Source organism: Carcharhinus amblyrhynchos, chromosome 10 (assembly GCF_965287045.1).
Source record: "Carcharhinus amblyrhynchos chromosome 10, sCarAmb.v2.hapA, whole genome shotgun sequence".
In the NCBI taxonomy this organism is placed as follows: domain Eukaryota; kingdom Metazoa; phylum Chordata; class Chondrichthyes; order Carcharhiniformes; family Carcharhinidae; genus Carcharhinus; species Carcharhinus amblyrhynchos.
The window spans coordinates 93,255,686-93,276,018 of NC_137333.1; the positions used below are offsets into that span (position 1 = coordinate 93,255,686).

The 20,333-nt window shown below is 44.6% G+C and overlaps 1 protein-coding gene across 1 annotated transcript in view; it reads right to left on the bottom strand.

Moving 5' to 3' along the window:
• The window catches only part of oca2 (oculocutaneous albinism II), a 358,743-nt gene that overhangs the window by 83,281 nt on the left and 255,129 nt on the right, over positions 1 to 20,333 (bottom strand). The window contains exons 18-20 of the mRNA XM_080197616.1: positions 10,472 to 10,599; positions 5,189 to 5,248; positions 684 to 788 (exon numbers count right to left, since the gene is read on the bottom strand). Coding sequence (XP_080053742.1) covers positions 684 to 788; positions 5,189 to 5,248; positions 10,472 to 10,599 — 293 coding nt within the window. The remainder of the gene's footprint in view (positions 1 to 683; positions 789 to 5,188; positions 5,249 to 10,471; positions 10,600 to 20,333) is intronic.

Sequence of the window (20,333 nt, forward strand, 5' to 3'; positions counted from 1 at the left end):
GCCAGCTCTCTGCAAACACGATTCAGCTAGTCTCACTCCCATTTTTTGGTCATCGCCTGGCCCTTTAAGGGGGAAGCATCCCCTGAGGACCACATGAGCGGCGAGGAACCAATGGATTGTCCTGGTGGGTAGCTAAGCCCATCAGTTTATCTCAGATCAAGAAGAGACTGGCAGTGGGAGTCAGGGAGTCAAGTAGATCAGTCACATTGTCACTTAGTCTGATCTTGTTGTCTATATATTATTCTCTACTGAGCAATAAAATCTTTGTTTATTCAAACTACATTGAGCCACACTCCAGTGCCTGTTCGGGTACACTGAGGGAGTAATTAGCTTGGCCAATGCACCTAACTGGCACTTCTTTCAGACTGTGGGAGGAAACCGGAACACCCGGAAGAAACCCACGCACAGACAAGTTGAATGTGCCGACTCCGCACAGACAATGACCCAAGCCAGGATTCGAACCTGTACCCCGGCGCTGTGAGGCCACAGTGTGAACCACTGTGCCACCATATCATCACATACATAAATACAGATGAATGCTGGTTCAACAGGCTTGCTCAAAGTTGGCTTGGTGAAGAGAAAACTGAGATACAATGCTGGTGATCAAATTGAAACTTGGAAATTTGCAGTGGTTGAAGATTCCCCATCCAAGTACCAGGTCTGGCACCCGAGAATTGACTTACCATAGTGGCTGTAAAGGGAATATTATCTATCAGGGAAGATGCCAGTGAAGAGACCCAAATGACTAGGATTAAAGCAATTGAGAGTCGCTTGTCTTCCGGAACGGACTGGTTTGGAGAGAAAATAAAAGAAGGGTGAATTAGAGAAAATCAGTAACACATCACAATCAGGTGGATTGGCAACCCTCACGCAGTTCAGGCAGGACTGGTGAAAAACAGAGTTAATGGGCCGGATTTTCAATAGGGAGGTGCAAGGGCAAGGCAGGAATCCCAATACTGGGCTGGATCTCAGATCCTGGCTCCACTCCTGAACTACATCGACTTGTGACGGTATTTTTAAATGGAATTGGGCTGATTGGACAGGAGGCAAGCTCAGAGACCAATGGCAGCTACTGTGCAGCTCCAGGAGATGGAAGCTACCTGTCTGGCTCCAATGGAAAAGCCGGGCCGCAGTTCCTTAGTGAGGACCGCCATTGACCTGCCTGGCAGAACAGGCAGTCCAAAAGTGTGCAAGTTAGGTGGATTGGCCATGCTAAATTGCCCCTTAGTATGCAAAGGGGGATCAGCGGGATAAGTAGGTGGGGTTACGGGGATAGGGCCCTGGGAAAGGTGTTCTGTCAAAGAGTTGGTGCAGACTCAATGGGCCAAATGGCCTCACCCTGCATTGTAGAGCTTCTATTCTGTTCTATTCTCGAGGGCCAGGAAGAGAAAGAAGGGCCAAAGTGGCTACAGACAGCAACCTGGATTACAGTGCTTCACTGGCACTACTTAATCCTTCAAATTTCACAGTAAATCACATGGAAACATCTTTCCCGTAAAAGAGAGGGCAATATCCAGGGGGCAGAGATGTTGAGTAATTGCAGAGAAGAATTGGGGAGAACTTCTTTCACTCAGAGATTAGTACTGGAGTCTGGACCCCCTGCCTACAAGGGGGTAGAGGCAAGAGCACATCCCACATATAAGAATCACTTGGATACACACTTGAAGTTCCATAACCTACAAGACTAACAACCCCAGTCAGGAAAAAGAACAGTTTGAACCAATATTGTTATTTCCCCATTTTACAGGTGTTCCATTTTAAGGTATACAAGATCAGTTCGGTCCAGTAACCTTTTTTCTCTGTCTTTATGCTTTTTCCTACTGGGGCAAGAGGTGTATAAGGCTCGGCGAGCCGGCTGGCATGGTTCCAGCCTTGGGTGGCTGTCCGTGTGGAATGTGCACAATCTCATCGTGTCTGCGTGTGTTTCCAGCGGGTGCCTCCAGTTTCCTCCCACAGTCCACAGATGTGCGGTTAGGTAGACTGGCCACGCTAAGTTCTTCCTGAGTGTTAGGGGGGATTAGCAGAGTAAATACGTGGACTCACGGGGATAGGGCTTGGATAGGATTGTTGTCAGTGCAATCTGGATGGGCCGAATGACCTTCTTCCACACTGCAGGGATGCTATGGAAGGCCATCACACAGCCAGGACAGGCACGATGGGCTGAGTGGCCTCGTTCTGTGCTGCAACATTACCCTAGAATGACACGGCCAGCCATGCAGGCCGTGGGTTAGAATGCATTTGCGCCCCAGTGACGTCACTGAACATGTGCGGGTAAGGTTGGTTGGCCAGGATAAATTGCCCCTTAATGTCAGGGGGATTAGGAGGGTAAAATATGTGTGCTTACAGGGATAGGACAGGTCCTGGGTGGGATTGTTGTTGGTGCAGGCTCAATGGGCCAAATGGCCACCTTCTGCACTGTAGATTCTATGAAACCTTTAGCCTGCTCTTTGTAAAATTAGCCAGTTAAAATTTCATTCCAACAGGAAGGCAAATGAAGGATCAGGCCGATGAGGGCCACTGGGGCGTAAGTCACTGCTTTGCTTCCAGAAAGGCAGGGCTAAAATCGGGCCTTACGTTTCTCTCGAAGCCCACCGTTTCCAACTGCCAAACAGATGCTATCAAAGGCAGGGACGATGCCAAGAGCTCTCCGTAATTATTTTAATTAGCCTGATCCCAGCAGACCACAATTATCTTACACTAGCCGCTGGCAAGAAAGTTTCAATTTATAAAGACAAACGCATTTTTTTAAGGGGCCGGAAGTTTGGAGATGTAATGTTGCAGCCTTTTCACTGTCGTCACACGACTTGTGAGTCAGCCACTTGTGACCACAGGCGTTAATTAATGCCCTGAATCTGTTTAGTGTTCCTGCAGGGTACACACAAATCACCCAACCTGTGAAACTGACCTGCAAGGGAGAAGGATAGGTGCAAAAGGAAATTACACGTCGGGATGGTGCTAATTTATGAGAGATCTGTAGCGTTACTGTTGTAGAACGCCATCTGGCTAATTGCTCTCCTCAAGCACTGAAATGTCAGGAAATTGGTGCATAGAGAATTGCAGAATCCCTACAGGGCAGAAGGTGACCACTCAGCCCATCGAGTCTGCATCGACTCTCTGGCAGAGTATAGAAACATAGAAAATAGGTACAGGAGTAGGCCATTTGGCCCTTTGAGCATGCAGCACCATTCCACATGATCATGGCTGATCATGCGCTTCCAGTATCCCACTCTCTCTCCATACCCCTTGATACCTTTAGCCACAAGGGCCATGTCCAGCCCCCTCTTGAACATATCTAACGAACTGACCCCAACAGCTTTCTGTGGTAGAGAATTCCACAGGTTCACAACTCTCTGAGTGAAGAAGTTCTTCCGCATCTGCTGAATGCCTTACCCCTTATTCATAGACTGTTCACATTGTATATTCATGATTCGGAAGAAGGAACTGAGTGTATTATCTCCAAACTTGCCGATGATACAAAGTTGGGTGGGAGGGTGAGCTGTGAGGAGGACGCAGAGATGCTTCAGCATGATTCGGACAGGCTGAGTGTGTGGGCATCTGCATGGCAGATGCAATATAATGCGGATAAATGTGGGCTTATCCACTTTGGTAGGAACAATAGGAAGACATTATTAATTGAATGGGTGTAAATTGAGAGAGGTGGATAGTCAGCGAGATCTTGGTGTCCTCACGTATCAGTCACTGAAAGTAAGTACGCAGGTACAGCAGTCAGTAGAGAAGGCAAATGGTATGTTGGCCTTCATAGCGAGAGGATTTGATTATAGGGAGATGTTTTGCTGCAACTGTATAGGGTATTGGTGAAGCCACACATAGAGTATTGTGTGCAGTTTTGGTGTCCTTATCTGAGGAAGGATGTCCTTGCTATAGAGGGAGTACAGCAAAGGTTTACAAGCCTGATTCCTGGGATGGCAGGCCTGTCATATGACGAGAGTCTAAGTCAGTTAGGAATATATCCACTGGAATTTAGAAGAGTGAGAGGGGAACTCATAGAAACTTATAAACTTCTAATTGGATTAGACAGGGCAGATTCAGGAAGAATGTTCCCAATGGTGGGGGAGTCCAGAATTAGGGGTCATAATTTGTGAATAAGGGGTAAACCTTTTAGAACTGAGGTGAGAAGAAATTTCTTCACCCAGAGGGCGGTGAATGTGTGGAATTCACTCCCACAGAAAATAGTTGAGGCCAAAATGTTATCTGATTTCAAGGAGGAATTAGATATAGCTCTTGGAGCTAAAGGGATCAAGGGATATGAGAGGAAGGGGCATCAGGATATTGAACTCAATGATCCGCCATGATCAAGATAAATGGTGGAGCAGGCTTGAAAGGCTGAATGGCCTACTCCTGCTTTGAGTTTCTATGTTTTTATGACCCCTAGTTCTGGACTTCCCCAACACTGGGAACATTCTTCCCGCATCTAGCCTGTCCGGTCCCATCAGGATTTTATATGTTTCTATGAGATCCGCTCTCATTCTTCTAAAAAATCTTACCCGGGCCCTCTCCCCGTGACCACATACATTTTTCATGGTTACTCCATCTCACTTACACACCTTAAACTATGGGAGGAAACTGGAGCACCTACACAGATACGGGGACAAAGGGCAGACACCGCGCACACAGTGACCCAAGCCAGGAATCGAACCCAGGTCCCTGGCGGTGTGAGACAGCAGTGCTAACCATTGTGTCACCCATGAGTGAATACAACTGTAAAGTATTCATTTAGTACCATCCGTGTTCTTTATGATGATCGAACTAACCTCCTAAACTTTTTTGCCCCTCATTTTTTTGCAGTCCTTCCCAGCAATGTTTTGTATTCAGCCTGGTTCTCAACTGAGTTCTGAACCTGGCATTTACCTGGTAAGCCTGGTTTTTCAGTTTCTTTTTAATCTCCACATTTTTTGTCCTCTAGGGGATTCGAGCTTTAATTGCTTTTGCTTCCTCCCCTGTGAACATCGGATACAAGGCTGCTAACAAATGAGCCACAGAGTGGTCCAGTTAGTAGGCGGCCACCCAGAATTTGGGGCCACTGCTCTTTCTTACAATTGTTACAAGTTCATTCATGATCAATGTGATCTAAGAGTCACAGTGACTCTGAAATAAATCAACCTTTTGGATAGTCAGGGAAAGGAACAGCAAATGCTCTCATTTTGACACCAAGCAGTTTATAGGTTACCTTTATCAATGTGGCGGTTTGTTCTCCAATATAATCAATCAATTGCAAGTTAGCCAAGGCCTAGAATAGAAATATTAAAATTAGATTTAAAAAATTGAGTCACACGTGGGTTATCATAAGATGAAAGGGAGCGCAATAGCTCAGTTCAGCAAAAAAAACTACTTGTGCACCTAGAAAATCTGTTCTCTTTCATTCAGTTTATTTATTTCTTCGTGCACGCACGTCACACTTTTAAATCAGATGCCCTAATAGCAACAGCCAAGGCTTTGCAGCTTCCTTAGAAGTGATTTGTGAAGGTGAAAGGGAGACAAGCTGCGGGCTGGCACAGTGGTTAGCATTGCTGCCTCACAGTGCCAGGGACCTGGGTTCAATTCAGGCCTCAGATGACAATCTCCATAATACACTGGAGCAGAATTAGGCCATTTGTCTGCTCCGCCATTGAATCATGGCTGATTTTTTTTTCCTCATCCCTATTCTCCTGCACTTTTCCCACAACTGCTGATCCCCTTATTAATCAAGAACCTATCTATCTCTGTCTTAAGGACACTCAATGACCTGACCTCCAAAGCCTTCTGCAGCATACAATTCTACATATTCACCACTCTCTGCTGAAGAAATTCCTCCTCATCTATGTTTTAAAGGATCATCCCCTTAGCCCGAGGTTATGCCCTCTGGGTCTAGTTTTTCCTATTAGTGGAAACATCCTCTCCACATTCATTCTACCCTGGCCTTGCAGTACCCTGTAAGCTTAAATACGATCCCCTCCGCAATCTTTCTAAGTTCCAATGAGCACAGATCCAGAGTCCTCAACTGTTCCTCATACTCTGTGGAGTCTGCATGTTCTCCACTGTCTGCATGGATTTTCTCCGGCTACTCTGGGTTCCATCCACAGTCTGAAAGATGTGCTGGTTAGTTGCATTGGCCATGCTAAATTCTCCCTCAGTGTACCTGAACAGGCACCGGAGTGAGGCAACTAGGGGATTTTCACAATAACTTCATTGCAGTGTTAATGTAAGCCTACTTGTGACACTAATAAAAATAAACTAAACTAAACCTGCTAGAAGAGGGTGCATCGGAGACCTAAAGTTTAACCTTTATTTATTCGGGTTACAAGTAGTCTTACAGTAACACTGCAATGAAGTTACTGTGAAAATCCCCTAGTCACAACACTCTGGTGCCTGTTTGGGTACAGTAAGGGAGAATTTCGCATGGCCAATGCACATCTTTCAGGACCGTGGGAGGAAACCGGAGCACCCAGAGGAAACCCACGCGGACACAGGGAAAATGTGCAAACTCCACACAGGCAGTGAACTAAGCCGGGAATTGAACCGGGGTCCCTGGCGCTGTGAGGCAACAGTGCTAACTACTGTGCCACCATGCCACCCCTGAGATACCACCATTGCACATTCATTGCATATATATCTGTTGAGACACAAACACAATTGCTTTCACAGTTATTCCGTTTCGAGGAATGTATCATAGCTTCACGGCTTTAGGTTTAAGACACCAATTCTGAGATGATATCACTTAACTTTTCTATTCCGATTTAGTTTTATAAGTCTGGCAATTTGCGATGAATTATAGGCTTCTTGAAACAGTTTCAACCTCTCATAAATATAGTGCTAAAGCAGCTCAAACTTCAGCTATTAGCCATCTTACATGTTGCAAAGGCTAAGACTTAGAACAGTCTAAGTAAAATTGAAGCACTTGACCTTGCCTTGCTTCTGTTTTACTCCGTTCTCTCAAGCTCCTATTTCAATCACACAAATATAATTTTACCTTTCTTTAATATCCCACATTGTGATTTCCTACAGAACATTCTTCCATAAGATGTGAACACTTCACCTAACATTTCATCCTCCATGGTTCCCTGGCATCGTCCTAGAAATTAATGCCCGTCACAGAACAAAATTTCACCGAAATGCCGACACCAGCCCTACAGTCTATAAACGGTCCTTTCATGACAAATGGGATAGGAGATAAGGAGCAAGCAGTCAAGTCCACATCGGATCAGCTGTAAAGGTTGCGCAGAACCCAATCGGAGGAGAATATATAATGTGTGAAAAATACAAAAACAAAATGTAGTGGGCGCAGGAGATGTGAAATTAAAGCAGAGAACTCTGGAAACACTCAGCAGGTCAGGTAGCATCTTTGGAGAAAGAAACTGTCTGTGTTAATATTTCAAGTCCCCTTTTCATTTGTCTCTCGTCCACTCATATTTCCAAGGTTGGGTTTGAAGAGTGTGTGGAATGTTTCTTTGCATCGCTGATATTGAAGCACTTTAACTCTCTCAGCCACCCATTTCACCAGTGCCTATGTTACCATCAAGTCTTGCATCAGCCCTGATCCAAGGAGCTCCCTTCTATCTTCCCACACGTCTTACCAGACATACCGTCTCCCTGAGTCTCATTACCTGTTACTGTAATTCCTTTCCTGAGCCAGCTCCTACTTATTTCACATCCTCATCTTAACCCAATGTTTACCGGCATTGTCAATCCCTTCTAAGGAGCTGTGGCATTGACTTTAAAATTGTCACTAGTTTTCCTGAAAAACTCGATCCTTAAAATTCCGAGCTGGACACAAGGTCCCTTAAATGCATCTTCCGAAATAGGAGCAGGAGTGGTGGCCTGTTGAGCCATTCAATAAGATCATGGTTCATCTGACTCTAACTTCAACCTCACATTCCATCCTCCCCGATAACCTTTCAACACTCCCCCCCTCTGCCTGCTTGTTAACCAAGAATCTATCTAGCTCTGCCATAAAAATATTCAAGACTCTGCTTCCACTGCCTTTTGAGGAAGAGAGTTCCAAAAACACACCACCTTCTCTTCATTTCTCCTCACCTCTGTCTGAAATGAGTGACCCTTTATTTTCAAATAGTGACCCCTTTGTTCTAGATTCTCCCACAAGAGGAAACATCGGCTGGAATTTTACCGGCATTCTCCATTGGCCTCGGATGGGATCATACGAAACTTGGGCAGATGTGCCGGTAAAATTCCACCCAACCTCTCCACATCCCCCCTGACAGCCAACCAAGTCACCCCCTTATTCTTCTAAATTCCAGTGGATACAAGCCTAACTTCTCCAACCTTTCCTCATAAGACAACCCTCCCCCATTCCAGATATTAGTCTAGTAAACCTTCTCTCAACTGTTTCTAATACATTTAAATCTTTTCTTACTTCAGGAAACCAATACTGTACACAATACTCCAGATGTGGTCTCACCCGTACCCTGTACAACTGAAGAATAACGTCCCTACTTTTGTAATAATTTCTCATCACAATAAATGATAACATTCAGCTAATTTTGTGCTCACTTCTCCCACCTCTTTGTGTTGTCCTCAGGCTTCCCCATGTTGAACTCCGCCTGCCATAGCTTTGCCCACGTGCCTAATCCATCTATGTGCCTTTGTAAATTCATCCCCTTAAACATCCAAATTCATACTGCCTCCTAACTCGGAACAAAAGCACCAAAAAGTGATGGTAGCCATTGGCATCAGCATCATTCCAATTCCACTATCTCAATGTGAAATTCACTGAATCACATGACATTCAAACTTGGTCTTTATGACGCATGGATAATTATCCATTTCCTGAATTCTTGAGCTGTTAACTAAAACCAAATCAAAAGGTAGCTTCTTCTCAAATTGCTACCCACAAGTTGGTACTTTATGTTGTTACTTATAACCATAAACACATAAGAAATAAAATTATAGAATCCCCACAGTTCAGAAGAAAGCCATTCAGCTCTTCAAGCCTGCACTGACAACAATCCCACTCAAGCCTATCCCCATAACCCCATGTATTTACCCTTCTAATCCCCTGACACCAAGAGACAATTTAACATAGCCAATCAACCTTACCCAGGATGGCCTAGTGGTATTAATGCAGAAACTCAGCTAATTTTCGGGGGCCCCAGGTTCAATTCCCACCACAGGAGCTGGTGGAATTTGAATTCAATAAAAATATCTGGAATACAAAATCTACTGATGACCACGAAACCATTGTTGATTGTTGGAAAAACTCATCTGGTCCTTTAGGGAAGGGAATCTCTGTCCTTACCCAGCCTGGCCTACATGTGACTCCACATCCACAGCAATGTGGTTGACTTTCAACTGCCCTTGGGCAACTAGGGGTGGGCAACAAATGCTGACCAGCTAGCGACACTCATGACCCATGAATGAATAAACAAAAATCTTCGGAATGGGGGAGGAAACCAGAGCAACCGGAGGAAACCCACACAGACATGGGAAGAATATGCAAACTCCACATAGATAGTGACCCAAGCTGGGAATCGAATCCCAGTTCCTGGATTGGGAGGCAGCAATGATAACCACTGTGTCATTGTGCAGCAGGAAAAGATCATCTGGACCTACTCTGGTGTTCAATACAAATATGGCTGATCTCCCATCTCAGTCTTACTCTCCCACACACTCTTCTTGTCCCTTGATTCCACCAGAGACTGAAGATCTGCCTGCCCCAGCTTTAAATGTACTCAACGATGGAGCATCCACAGCTCCATGTGGTGGAGAATTCCAAAGGTTCACAAAGATTTGAGCGAAGAAATTTTCAATTCATCTCAGTCCTGAAACAATGATCGCTTATCCTGCAATTGTGACTCTGCAATCTAGATCATGGGATGGCACGATAGCACAGTGGTTAGCACTGCTACTTCACAGCGCCAGGGAATCTGGTTCGATTCCCAGATTGGGTCACTGTCTGCGAGGAGTTTGCACATTCTCCCCATGTCTGCGTGGGTTTCCTCCAGGTGCTGCAGTTTCCTCCCACAGACCAAAAGACATGCTGGTTCGGTGCATTGACCCGGACAGGCACCGTAGTGTGGCAACTAGGGGAATTTCATAGTAACTTCATTGCAGTGTTAATATAAGCCTTACTTGTGATGAATAAAAAAACTTTAATATTATTACTATTCATTTTTTATCAGTGTCTCAAGTTGTCTTACGTTAACGCTGCAATGAAGTTACTATGAAAATCTCCTAGTCGCCACATTCCGGTGCCTGTTCGGGTACACTGAGGGAGTGTTTAGCATGGTCAATGCATCCAATTAGCATGCATTTCATATTGGAGGGGGGAAACTAGAGCACCTGGTGGAAACCCATGCTGATATGGGGAGAATGTGCAGAGTCCACATGGACAGCAATCGAACCCGGGGCCCTGGCGCTGTGAGGCAGCAATGCTAACCACTGAGTCGCCAGGCCGCCCCTAAGTGCAACCAAGTTCTCAATCTTCGATAAAAATGGGAGTAATAACAAAATCAAATACCTCCATCAGGACAAAGAGCGCAGCAAAGAAGAGGAGTGTTGCCCACTCTACTCTGTGCAGTATAATCTCAAAGTCGTGGACATCAGCCAACACCAGAAGCCATATTGCCCCCAACATGGCGATCCAACCTATTAAAGATGCACAGTTAGTACAAAAACAATGTTTCACAAAAAAATATGCAGCACCCATGCAGCAGAATAACACAAATCTGATCAAGAGGAACTATAGACGCTTCAGCTGAAGTGTTTTTTTTGGCTATCAAACTGTGTGTGATAAATATGAAACAGCAGCTCACTTTGCACATCTGATAACACTGCCAAAAGCTAATGACTGATGCAAATTAAAACAATTAACGATTTAGGATTTCCAGGTGGTAGCTTGCTCTTCTGTAGCTGAGACCAATTGTGCAGTCTTTTTATATTTCATCGCGAATCCTATATCACAATTATAGCTCGGGTTGTTACACAGAGAGGACTGGATACATAAAAATGAGGAGAGGGAAAGAACTTCCATGGGGACAGCACCTTATCAGATCCTTTAGACATTTCCAAGATGGTGCCGGAGTGAGGCGACTTCTTGCAAGCTGTGCCCCAGCATATCTTCTAATTCTATCTTTTACTTTTGTTCTATGCTTCGAAGACTTCATTCATTAAGTTGATCTTTCTCTACACCCTAGTTATGACTGTAACACTACATCCTTTCCTTCTCTATGAACAGTGTGCTTTGTCAGCATAGCACGCAAGAAACAATACTTTTCGTTGTCTGTTAATACACGTGACAATAATAAATCGAATCAAATCAAAATTTAGGCCGATACCCTCTGGAATTTAGAAGAATGAGGGGAGATTAAATTGAGATATACAAAATGATAAAAGATATCGATAAAGTAGATGTGGAGCAGATGCTTCTGCCTGGTGGGGCCTTCCAGGACGAGAGGTCATAGTCTCAGGATAAGGGGTAGCAAATTTAAAACAGAGCTGAGGAGAAACTATTTCTCCCAAAGGTTTGTGGATCTGTGGAATTCGCTGCCCCGAAGTGTGGTGGGTTCTGGGACAGTGAGTAAATTTAAGGAGGAGTTGGACGGATTTTTAATTGGTGATGGCTTGAAGGGTTATGGGGAGAAGGCAGGAAAATAAGGATGAGGAGCATATCAGGTATGATCGAATGGCTGCGCAGACTTGATGGGCCAAATAGTTTAATTCTGCTCCTATATCTTATGAACTTACAAACTATCTGCAGAAGGGTGCAAAATGCTTCACAACCAATAGATTATTCCTGAACTACGGTCATTGCTAAAGTGTCAGATATCGCAATCTATCTGAAAACTGTAAAGTCAAACAAACAGTGAGTTGACTGAGGATGCTATCTGTTTTTTAACAGTGTTGGGTGGGGAAGGAATGGGCAGTGATTGCTTGAAACTCAATCAGTTGGGCTCCTTTCTACAAAACAAAAGCGAAATACTGCGGCTGCTGGCCCATTTGCAATAAAAGCAGTCATTGCTGGAAATATACAGCAGGTCCAGCAGCATCTGTGAGGGATACAATTTTCTTACACCGCTGCGGGCTATCTCTCTGGGCACCGCAGCACTCCCTCAAGTCATGAAGCCACAGTGGAAACCACTGTGGTGGGCCAGGACCCGAACCCGGGCAGGTCTCCCCTCCACCAGGATGAGGGGACCTCCCCCCTCCTCGTGCAATCACTGACACCAGCAGGACAAGAAGAGCTGGACAGCTTCTTCTCCAAGGTTCTCATTGTCAAGAGGCCCCCATTCAGCATCAACATTCAGCATCTAAATCCGGGGCAGACAGGCCCAGCCCACGATCATCATGGTAAAGCTCGATTTAACATGGTGCAGATACTGCAGAAACCTTTTTTGGAGCATGCAATAACTCCAATCAGACCATTGAGGTTGGCCTATTGAATATGAGCTCCCTGAGCAAGGAGTCAATTGATGGGCCAATCAGGGAGTCTTTTCCCTGTATTTAACCAGGAGTAAGAAATCTCACAACACCAGGTTAAAGTCCAACCAGTTTATTTGATAGTAAACCCACAAGCTTTCATAAACGCTATTCCTTCGTCAGGTGTGTGGAAAGTGGTTTTACTATCAAATAAACTGATTGGACTTTAACCCGGTGTTGTGAGATTTCTCACTGTGTTTACCCCAATCCAACACCAGCATCTCCACATCATTAACCGGGAGTGTCAGTTTCTCCGGCACTCCTGAAGACAGACTGCTGACTGATAGCACTCTGTGTACTGCTGTTGGAATTCTAAATAAAGGGGTTTTCGTGAAAGGACATTTCGTGAAACACACATTACACAGTTTTCCTTCTGTATCAGCATGAGTCACAGCTCACTGTATCTTCTCCTATGGTGGTAAAGTCACCAGATGACCATAGGCTGATGGTGATTTAACCTGAGGATCACCACACCTCAGGTGAAGGGCAAAGTTGAGAAGAGGGACTTCCATGAATGACGTCAGCCAGTGCGGGAATTGTACCCACACTGTTGTTGTCACTCCGCATCACGTCCCAGTTGTCCAGCCAACTGAGCTAAACTAGACATCAGCAGGCTACTCAGGTCATGGTACAAGAGGAGGTAGCCCAAAGATGAGCAGGTTAGATGGATTGGCCATGGTAAATGCATGGGGTTATGGAGATAGGGCCAATCTGACCCAAGACATGATAAAGTTCGTGGAAGGACGATGGTAACTCAAGTAAGTGGTGCCTTCATTGCTATGGTACCAGGTAAGGAACAATTGTGCATGTTCTTTGCTTCTCGCTTCTCGAGGACAGTTTCCCTGGAAAGCTATTGGCTTAATTCTTAACATTATATCACTGATTTTGACCATACACAACACTCTCGCCATGAAAAGGAATTTGTCTGTGTTTTGTACTCAGAGATAAGATAGTACTTCTCTGCAACAACATGGATTTTCCATTGCTGATTGACAGTTATTCATTTTAGTGTGAATGAGTAATGTACTTGTAATGAAACTCCAAATGGACAGTAACATTTGGATTGAATGAGTAAAATGAATTGAAGCAGAGATAATGCTTTGATTCGAATATGACCCTTCTTCAGAACTAGGTTTCTGACTGGTGTCCTTGGAAAATGAGACAATAGCTTGAATGAAATGTGTCATGTGAGCTTTCCTACTGTAGAGTATTCTGAAGTGTGTGCACCTTGCAATTTGATCTGCTCACCATCAGACAGGTTCCAAATCACTCCCAGTTCTAGCACATCTGCCTTTAGAGAGGAGGCAGGGCTCTCAGTCCCAGGTTAGGAGCACTCACACCCAGGTGAGGCAGTGGCACAAGTAACCCAGAGACCCAGAGCAAGTTATCTCTGGATTCAAATCCCACCATGGCAGATGGCGAAATTTGGCATCAATTAAAATATGGGGTTAAAACGGTTGTCGGAAAAACACATCTGGTTCACTAATGTCCTTTCGGGAAGAAAATCTGCCATCCTTACCTGGTCTGGCCTGTGAGTGATTCCAGAGCCACAGCAATGTGCTTGATTCTCAATTGCCCTCGGAAATAGAATGCCATTAGATACGGGCAATGGGCGGCACAGTGGTTAGCACTGCTGCCTCACAGCGCCAGGGAACGGGTTCAATTCCCGGCTTGGGTCACTGTCTGTGTGGAGTTTGCACATTCTCTCCGTGTCTGGGTGGGTTTCCTTCGGGTGCTCCGGTTTCCTCCCACAGTCCAAAGATATGTAGATTAGGTTGATTGGCCATGCTAAATTGCCCCTCAGCGTCAGGTGAACTAGCTAGGTTAAATGCATGAGGTTATGGGGATAGGGCCTGGGTGAGTTGTGGTCGGTGCAGACTCAATGGGCCAAATGGCCTCTTTCTGAACTATATGATTTCTATGATTTCAATGGATGTTGGCCCAGCCATCCAGCTCAAGTTCCACAAGAACACACAATGCTCACATTTTGAGTTCAGATCAGAGCAGTGAGAGATGGAAAACTTCCAACACGAAGAGGAAAATTTTAAAATTGGGACGTTGCTGGCCCAGAGGCACGGGGGTGATGACTGAATGGGACCGACTGAGAGCTGGGATTTGTGCAGTAGAGTTTTAGATGAACTCCAGTTCACTGAAGATGAAAGATGGGAGGCTGACCAGGAGAACAGTGGGTCAGTCACATCTGACAAATAAATATCAATAGGGATTCTCCTGTGCCCCCAATGGCAGGTTCAATGGTGGACGGAGGAGGAGAGAATCCGGACAGAGGCCCAAAAATCAGATTTTCCCGTGGGATCTTCTGCTGGTGCCCACCACGGCAGATCAGGAAACCCCCTGCTGGCTGGCGTGAAAATAATTTGCACCCCGCTATTGGGATACAGATAAAGACCCAACTGGTACCTCCCAATTCTCCATGACGTCAATGGGACAACACATCAGTCCTGGCCACATCAGAAACAACGTGGTGTGCAGAATTTGGGGGCTTACTCTGAACAATGTCTGGTGCTGCTCCATAGTTGGGGATGGAGGCTGCCAGCGACCCTGGACACTGGACACACCACAGCAGTGGGTTGGGGGGAGGACCTATCTGGTGGATCTTTTAGATTCAGTATTATCAAGGAGGTTCTTCTTTCAGCCTCAGAAAGCTCCAGGAGTTCCATCTTTACTTCCTCAACAGTGGGTCAGTGATGTTGGGCACCTTTCATATATGGCACCCACATATGATGGTTGGACCCCTGCAATCAAGCCATTCCCGTCAGTGCTAAATCCCCAGATGTATAATTAAGACAAAAAGATACAGGAGCAGAATTAGGCCATTCATCCCATGGAGTTTGCCCTGCCATTCAATCATAGCTGATATTTTTCTCAACTCCATTCTCCCTCCTTTTCCCCAACCTTTGATCCCCCTTACCAATCAAGAACCTATCTATTAATGAGATTGGAGCAGGAGGATATATGGTTTCCCATTAGCCTCGGCAATGGGGAACACTCCCTGTCCCTACCCCCGCCATGGGACTTAGTCCCAAATGGGAGAATCCCACCCCAGAATGTCCTCTCACTTTTTAAAGCAAATAGCACTCATTCCTCCAGTCTCGCCAGATAACTGGAGTATTTCATCCTTCATTCCATTCCAGCAAATTTCCCCTGCACCCTCTGTATAGATCGTGACACCCTTCCCCAAGAGTGCTGCCCAGAATTGGCCACAGTTCTTCAGATGGAACCTAACCAGTTTTTTACAGAGATTTATCATAATTTCCTTACTTTGGTACTCTACACTTCTTAGTGAAGCTGGGGATCTCATAAGCCCTTTGGCAGCTTTCGTTCAGCCAATTTCAGAGATAATGTGGACCTGTAGGTCTTGCAATCTTGCATCTTTTTTTTTAATTGTATCATTTAACTTCTCAAAAGTAAAATACTGCAGATGCTGGAAATCTGAGCAAAAAACAGAAAATGTTGGAAATATTCAAGATGTCAGGCAGTATTTGTGGAGAGGCAAACCGAGTGAACGTTTCAGTTTGCTGACCTTTCATGCGAAGCAAAAGGTGGCACTGCATGCACCAACCAGCCAGGAAAGGCAGTTACATGGTGGTTATAGCACTGGAGTAGGGGGGCAGTATGGTGGCACAGTGATTAGCACTGCTGCCTCACAGTGCGAGGGACCTGTGTTCGATTCCTAGCTTGGGTCATTGTCTGTGCGGAGTTTGCATGTTCTCCCCGTGTCTGCATGGGTTTCCTCCAGGTGCTTTGCTTTCCTCCCACAGTCCTAAAGATGCGCTGGTTAGGTGCATTGGTTGTGTTAAATTCTCCCCCAGTGTATCCAAACTGGCGATGGAGTGTGGCGACTAGAGGATTTTCACTGTAACTTCATTGCAGAGTTAATGTAAGCCTACTTGTGACACTAATAAACAAGCTTAAACTAAAAAACAATGCTCTGAGGGACACAGATTCCAATCCTATCCATGGCAGCCTGTGGAATGTTCACTCAATTCATAAATTCTAGAATCAAAAGCTGACCTCAGGCACGGCGACCATCACCGATTATCACAAAAAACCTCTTTAGGGGAGAGAATCCTCACTCTGATCTGTCCTACATGCGACTCTAGATGCACAGTGATGAGGTTGACTCTTAACTGCCCTCTGGCAAGCCATCCAGTTCAAGGGCAAAAAAAAAGAGAAAATAGAGGGGAAACTCAGCAGGTCTGGTAGCATCCATGGAGAGAGAATAGAGCCAGCGTTTTGAGGGGTCACCCTGATTCGAAAGGTTTTCCCCAGTATTTTGTTTTTATTTCAGATTCCAGCATCCGTAGTACTTTGCCTTTATCTTAGTTCAAGAGCAATTAGGAATAGGCAGCAAACGTTGATCTTGCCAGCGATCCCCACATCCCTTGACAAGAATGAGTTTTAAAAATGTTTTCAAGACTGACATCCAGTTGGCATTTCTCCTCATGTCCTGAACTTATGGCCAAAATGCTCAGTAATAACTGTGCGCATTGTTAACACTATTATTCTTCCAACAGAATATGGCTTTTGGTCATATTCCACTAGCCCATTCATTTTCCTCCTTCAGATATTATTCAGACAAAAACAATTGACTACATTGTTAATTCCTCTCCCTGTTATGAGGCTTTTTTTGTAATCTGGTCTCTCAAAGGGATGATTTTATCCCTTATTTGTATTTGTATCCTCTCCAATTAGTTGCTGCCAAGACACCCTACTAATGGGGTGAGCAGGCAATCTGCTCCAAGGTCTCCGATATATTAATCCATCTGTCAGAGACAGAATAAGCAGATCTTCAGAAAATAGAACCAGAGAACGTGTTAAAAATAAATAGGATTGGACGAAGCAGGATGATTAAAAGTAAAAGTGGGATTTTTCAAAGAGGGGCTTGAGAGGATGTATCATGTTGTCATTTTACAATTACATTTTTTTCCAGGTGCAATAAATATCAGACATCACGATAGTGAATGGTGTTAGGTCGACTGTTAGGCAGTAATTTTATTGAGATGGACAAGAGGCATGAATCTGAAAGGTTGAAGCTAAAGCCGTTTAGCGATGAAGGAATGAGAAAAGTCGCTGGCTCTGAATTTTGCAAGGCCACACAGGAAGCCTGGCTTCCTGCGAAGGGCATTGGAGTTTGGAGGAAGGGTGGGAACGTGAGACAGAAATAGGGATTTGAGGACCTAGTTACACACAGACTCCACCCTCCCTGTACATCCAGGGTGGAAGGAGTCATCATGAGTAATTCCACCAACTCAGTCCCAGTGTGGCATTCTTGGGAGAATTCCTTTCTTTGCACGCTCAAAGGCGAAACCCATGCCAAGTGAGATTGGCACAAGTGCCCCCTTGTGAGAACATAATGAATCCCTAGACCTTTACAAGCTAAATTTAAGCAATCCTGGAGGGGGTCAGTTGCCTGCTCTCGCGTTGCTTCGGGTTGCTCTGTGGCAGTGACATTCTGAGCAGATGACAGTGCCCACCCTCACATAGTGAGCTCACCTCAGCTCTGCAGCCTCTGTCCCAAGGATGTCAACAGACTAGGGAGTCAGAGGAATTGCAACATGTAATTTTCTTGACTAACTATGGCACTTGTATGTAAGACTTTGTCAAAGATATTGTTATATATTTAAAAGGGTTGCAGGTTGCTTTAACAGCTGAGCACATGATTGATGGTGATGTTGCTGGGTGCTGCAGGCAGCTGTTTTACTTTCAGTTTGTACTCAGTGCAGAGACCATTTCCTAGAAAAAAAAGTCTGAATTTTACTTTGAATCCACATATGCAAACTATGTTATTTTCTTTTTTGTTAAAACCCACAAGCCCTTACACAATTAGGACATTGCAGGAGTCCAACGCAGAACCATTGACAGTTTGGATGAGATGGAGAGCGCTGTTTGCTCTAGTCAGCTGCGCAGAATCTGCTTTGACCAAATTCTACAAACATGTTTTTTTGCAAGGCCGAAGGAATTGTCTAAGTGAAATTACCAAATACTGCTGATTGCCTCTTCACAAATAGGGGAAAACAAGATTCTCTGGACCACAGTCCATTTGGTTATGAGGCCCACCATCATAATGGAGAGCGAAATATAATAACAGGCAAGCAGATGTCAACCTAGGCTAAAACATTATACTACTGGAATACAACGTGTAGAACCATAAGCCAGGATTTTCAAGCATGCATCTTGGTGATTTGATTTGATTTATTATTGTCACATATATTAGCATACAATGAAAAATATTTCTTCTTGCGTGCTACACAGACAAAACATGCCATTCATAGAGAAGGGAAGAAGGTGCAGAATGTAGTGTTACAGTCATAGCTAGGGTGTAGAGAGAGATCAACTTAGTGTGAGGTAGGTCCATTCAAAAGTCTGATGACAGCAGGGAAGAAGCTGTTCTTGAGTCGGTTGTTATGTGACCTCAGAGTTTTGTATCTTTCTCACGATGTAAGAAGGTGGAAGAGAGAATGCCCAGGGTGTGTGGAGCCCTTGATTATGCTGGCTGCTTTGCCGAGGCAGCAGGAAGTATAGACAGAGTCAATGGATGGGAGGCTGGTTTGAGTGATGGATTGGGCTACATTCATGACCTATTGTAGTTCCTCATGGTCTTGTGCATAGCAGGAGCCACAGGAGATTCATCAGCCCAGCCAAACGTTCATTCACTTTCAGTGGGACTGGACAATCCAGCCATGGGCAGGGCCACAAAAACCCACCGATAGTATGTTTTCAATAGTCTAATAAGAACAGAGAAGATTTAGATAGGATAATCATCATGAACAGCTCTATGGGTAAGTGGCCAATAACGGGTGAACGCTAATCAGGAAAGTCCTCTCAAAATTAGTTCACAAATCAGAGACAAGGGAGTCATGGAGAACAGCCTAGGATGAGATAAAGGAAGATAATGTAGAGGTTTGGTTGATCGAAGACCGAAGGCAGGTTTAGAAGCTTGAGAAGCTCATGGGGGATAGATAACATAAACGCAGGCTTTAACTCCATGTTTCAGACAAAGCACTCCCTGCTTCATTGGATAATTTATATGATGACAGATTTATGAGAGACACTGAAGTCCTGTCAGTGTTAAGTCCCCTCCACTCTTGATAAAAAAGATATACAAATGGCTGTTAAAGAAGAGTTATTGCTGCAGCTAAAGGAAAGAGTGATCTAATCAGACATCTATGGTTGACGTGAGGTGACTGCTTACAATTCTTTTATCTCTTTTATCTTTGTAGGTGTTTTTGTTGTTGTTTCTGATTTTGACGATCTATCCAGCAATTGTGGCTTCCTTTGTTTTAACTTTTGACTTTTCGTGGAAATTCCTTCTCTGTCAGGGTGATTCTTCTTTTTTTTAAACTCTGCAGGACTTTTTCTCTTTTTCCTTTGCCAGACGTTGTTAATTCCTTTTGATCAACCTCAGTGCAGTATGGCCATTGCTGTTGCTATCTGCTGAGCATCTGGGACTGCCCCCTATTCTATAATGTATGTACAGCTTCTTTATTGTAATTATCACTTACTGTCTTCGAACTGACCAGGTTCTTTGACTCTGCATCACTCCGGGTCTTATTTTCTTCATAGTTTTGCTCACCCATTTGTAATCTGATTGGGTTTTTTTTTTGCTCAGGGGTCTTGTGATAGACTTCTACGCACTCTGGTCAACTCCTCAACTTCCAAGTCTGTAGCTTCAACTGTTTCTTCAATTGTGCTTCTTTGGCGCACATCTCCCCTGTCTGGCCTAAAAGTTGCTTTTAGACTTTCATATCCTGGGATTTTGTTCTAAGTGACCACCACTGCCAACCATGTGGTCATGTAGTGTTGGCTGTAGTGTCACAGTTATGAGGAGCTTATGACATGTATGTTTGAACATGAGTCATTTATTATTAATCTTAAACTATTTA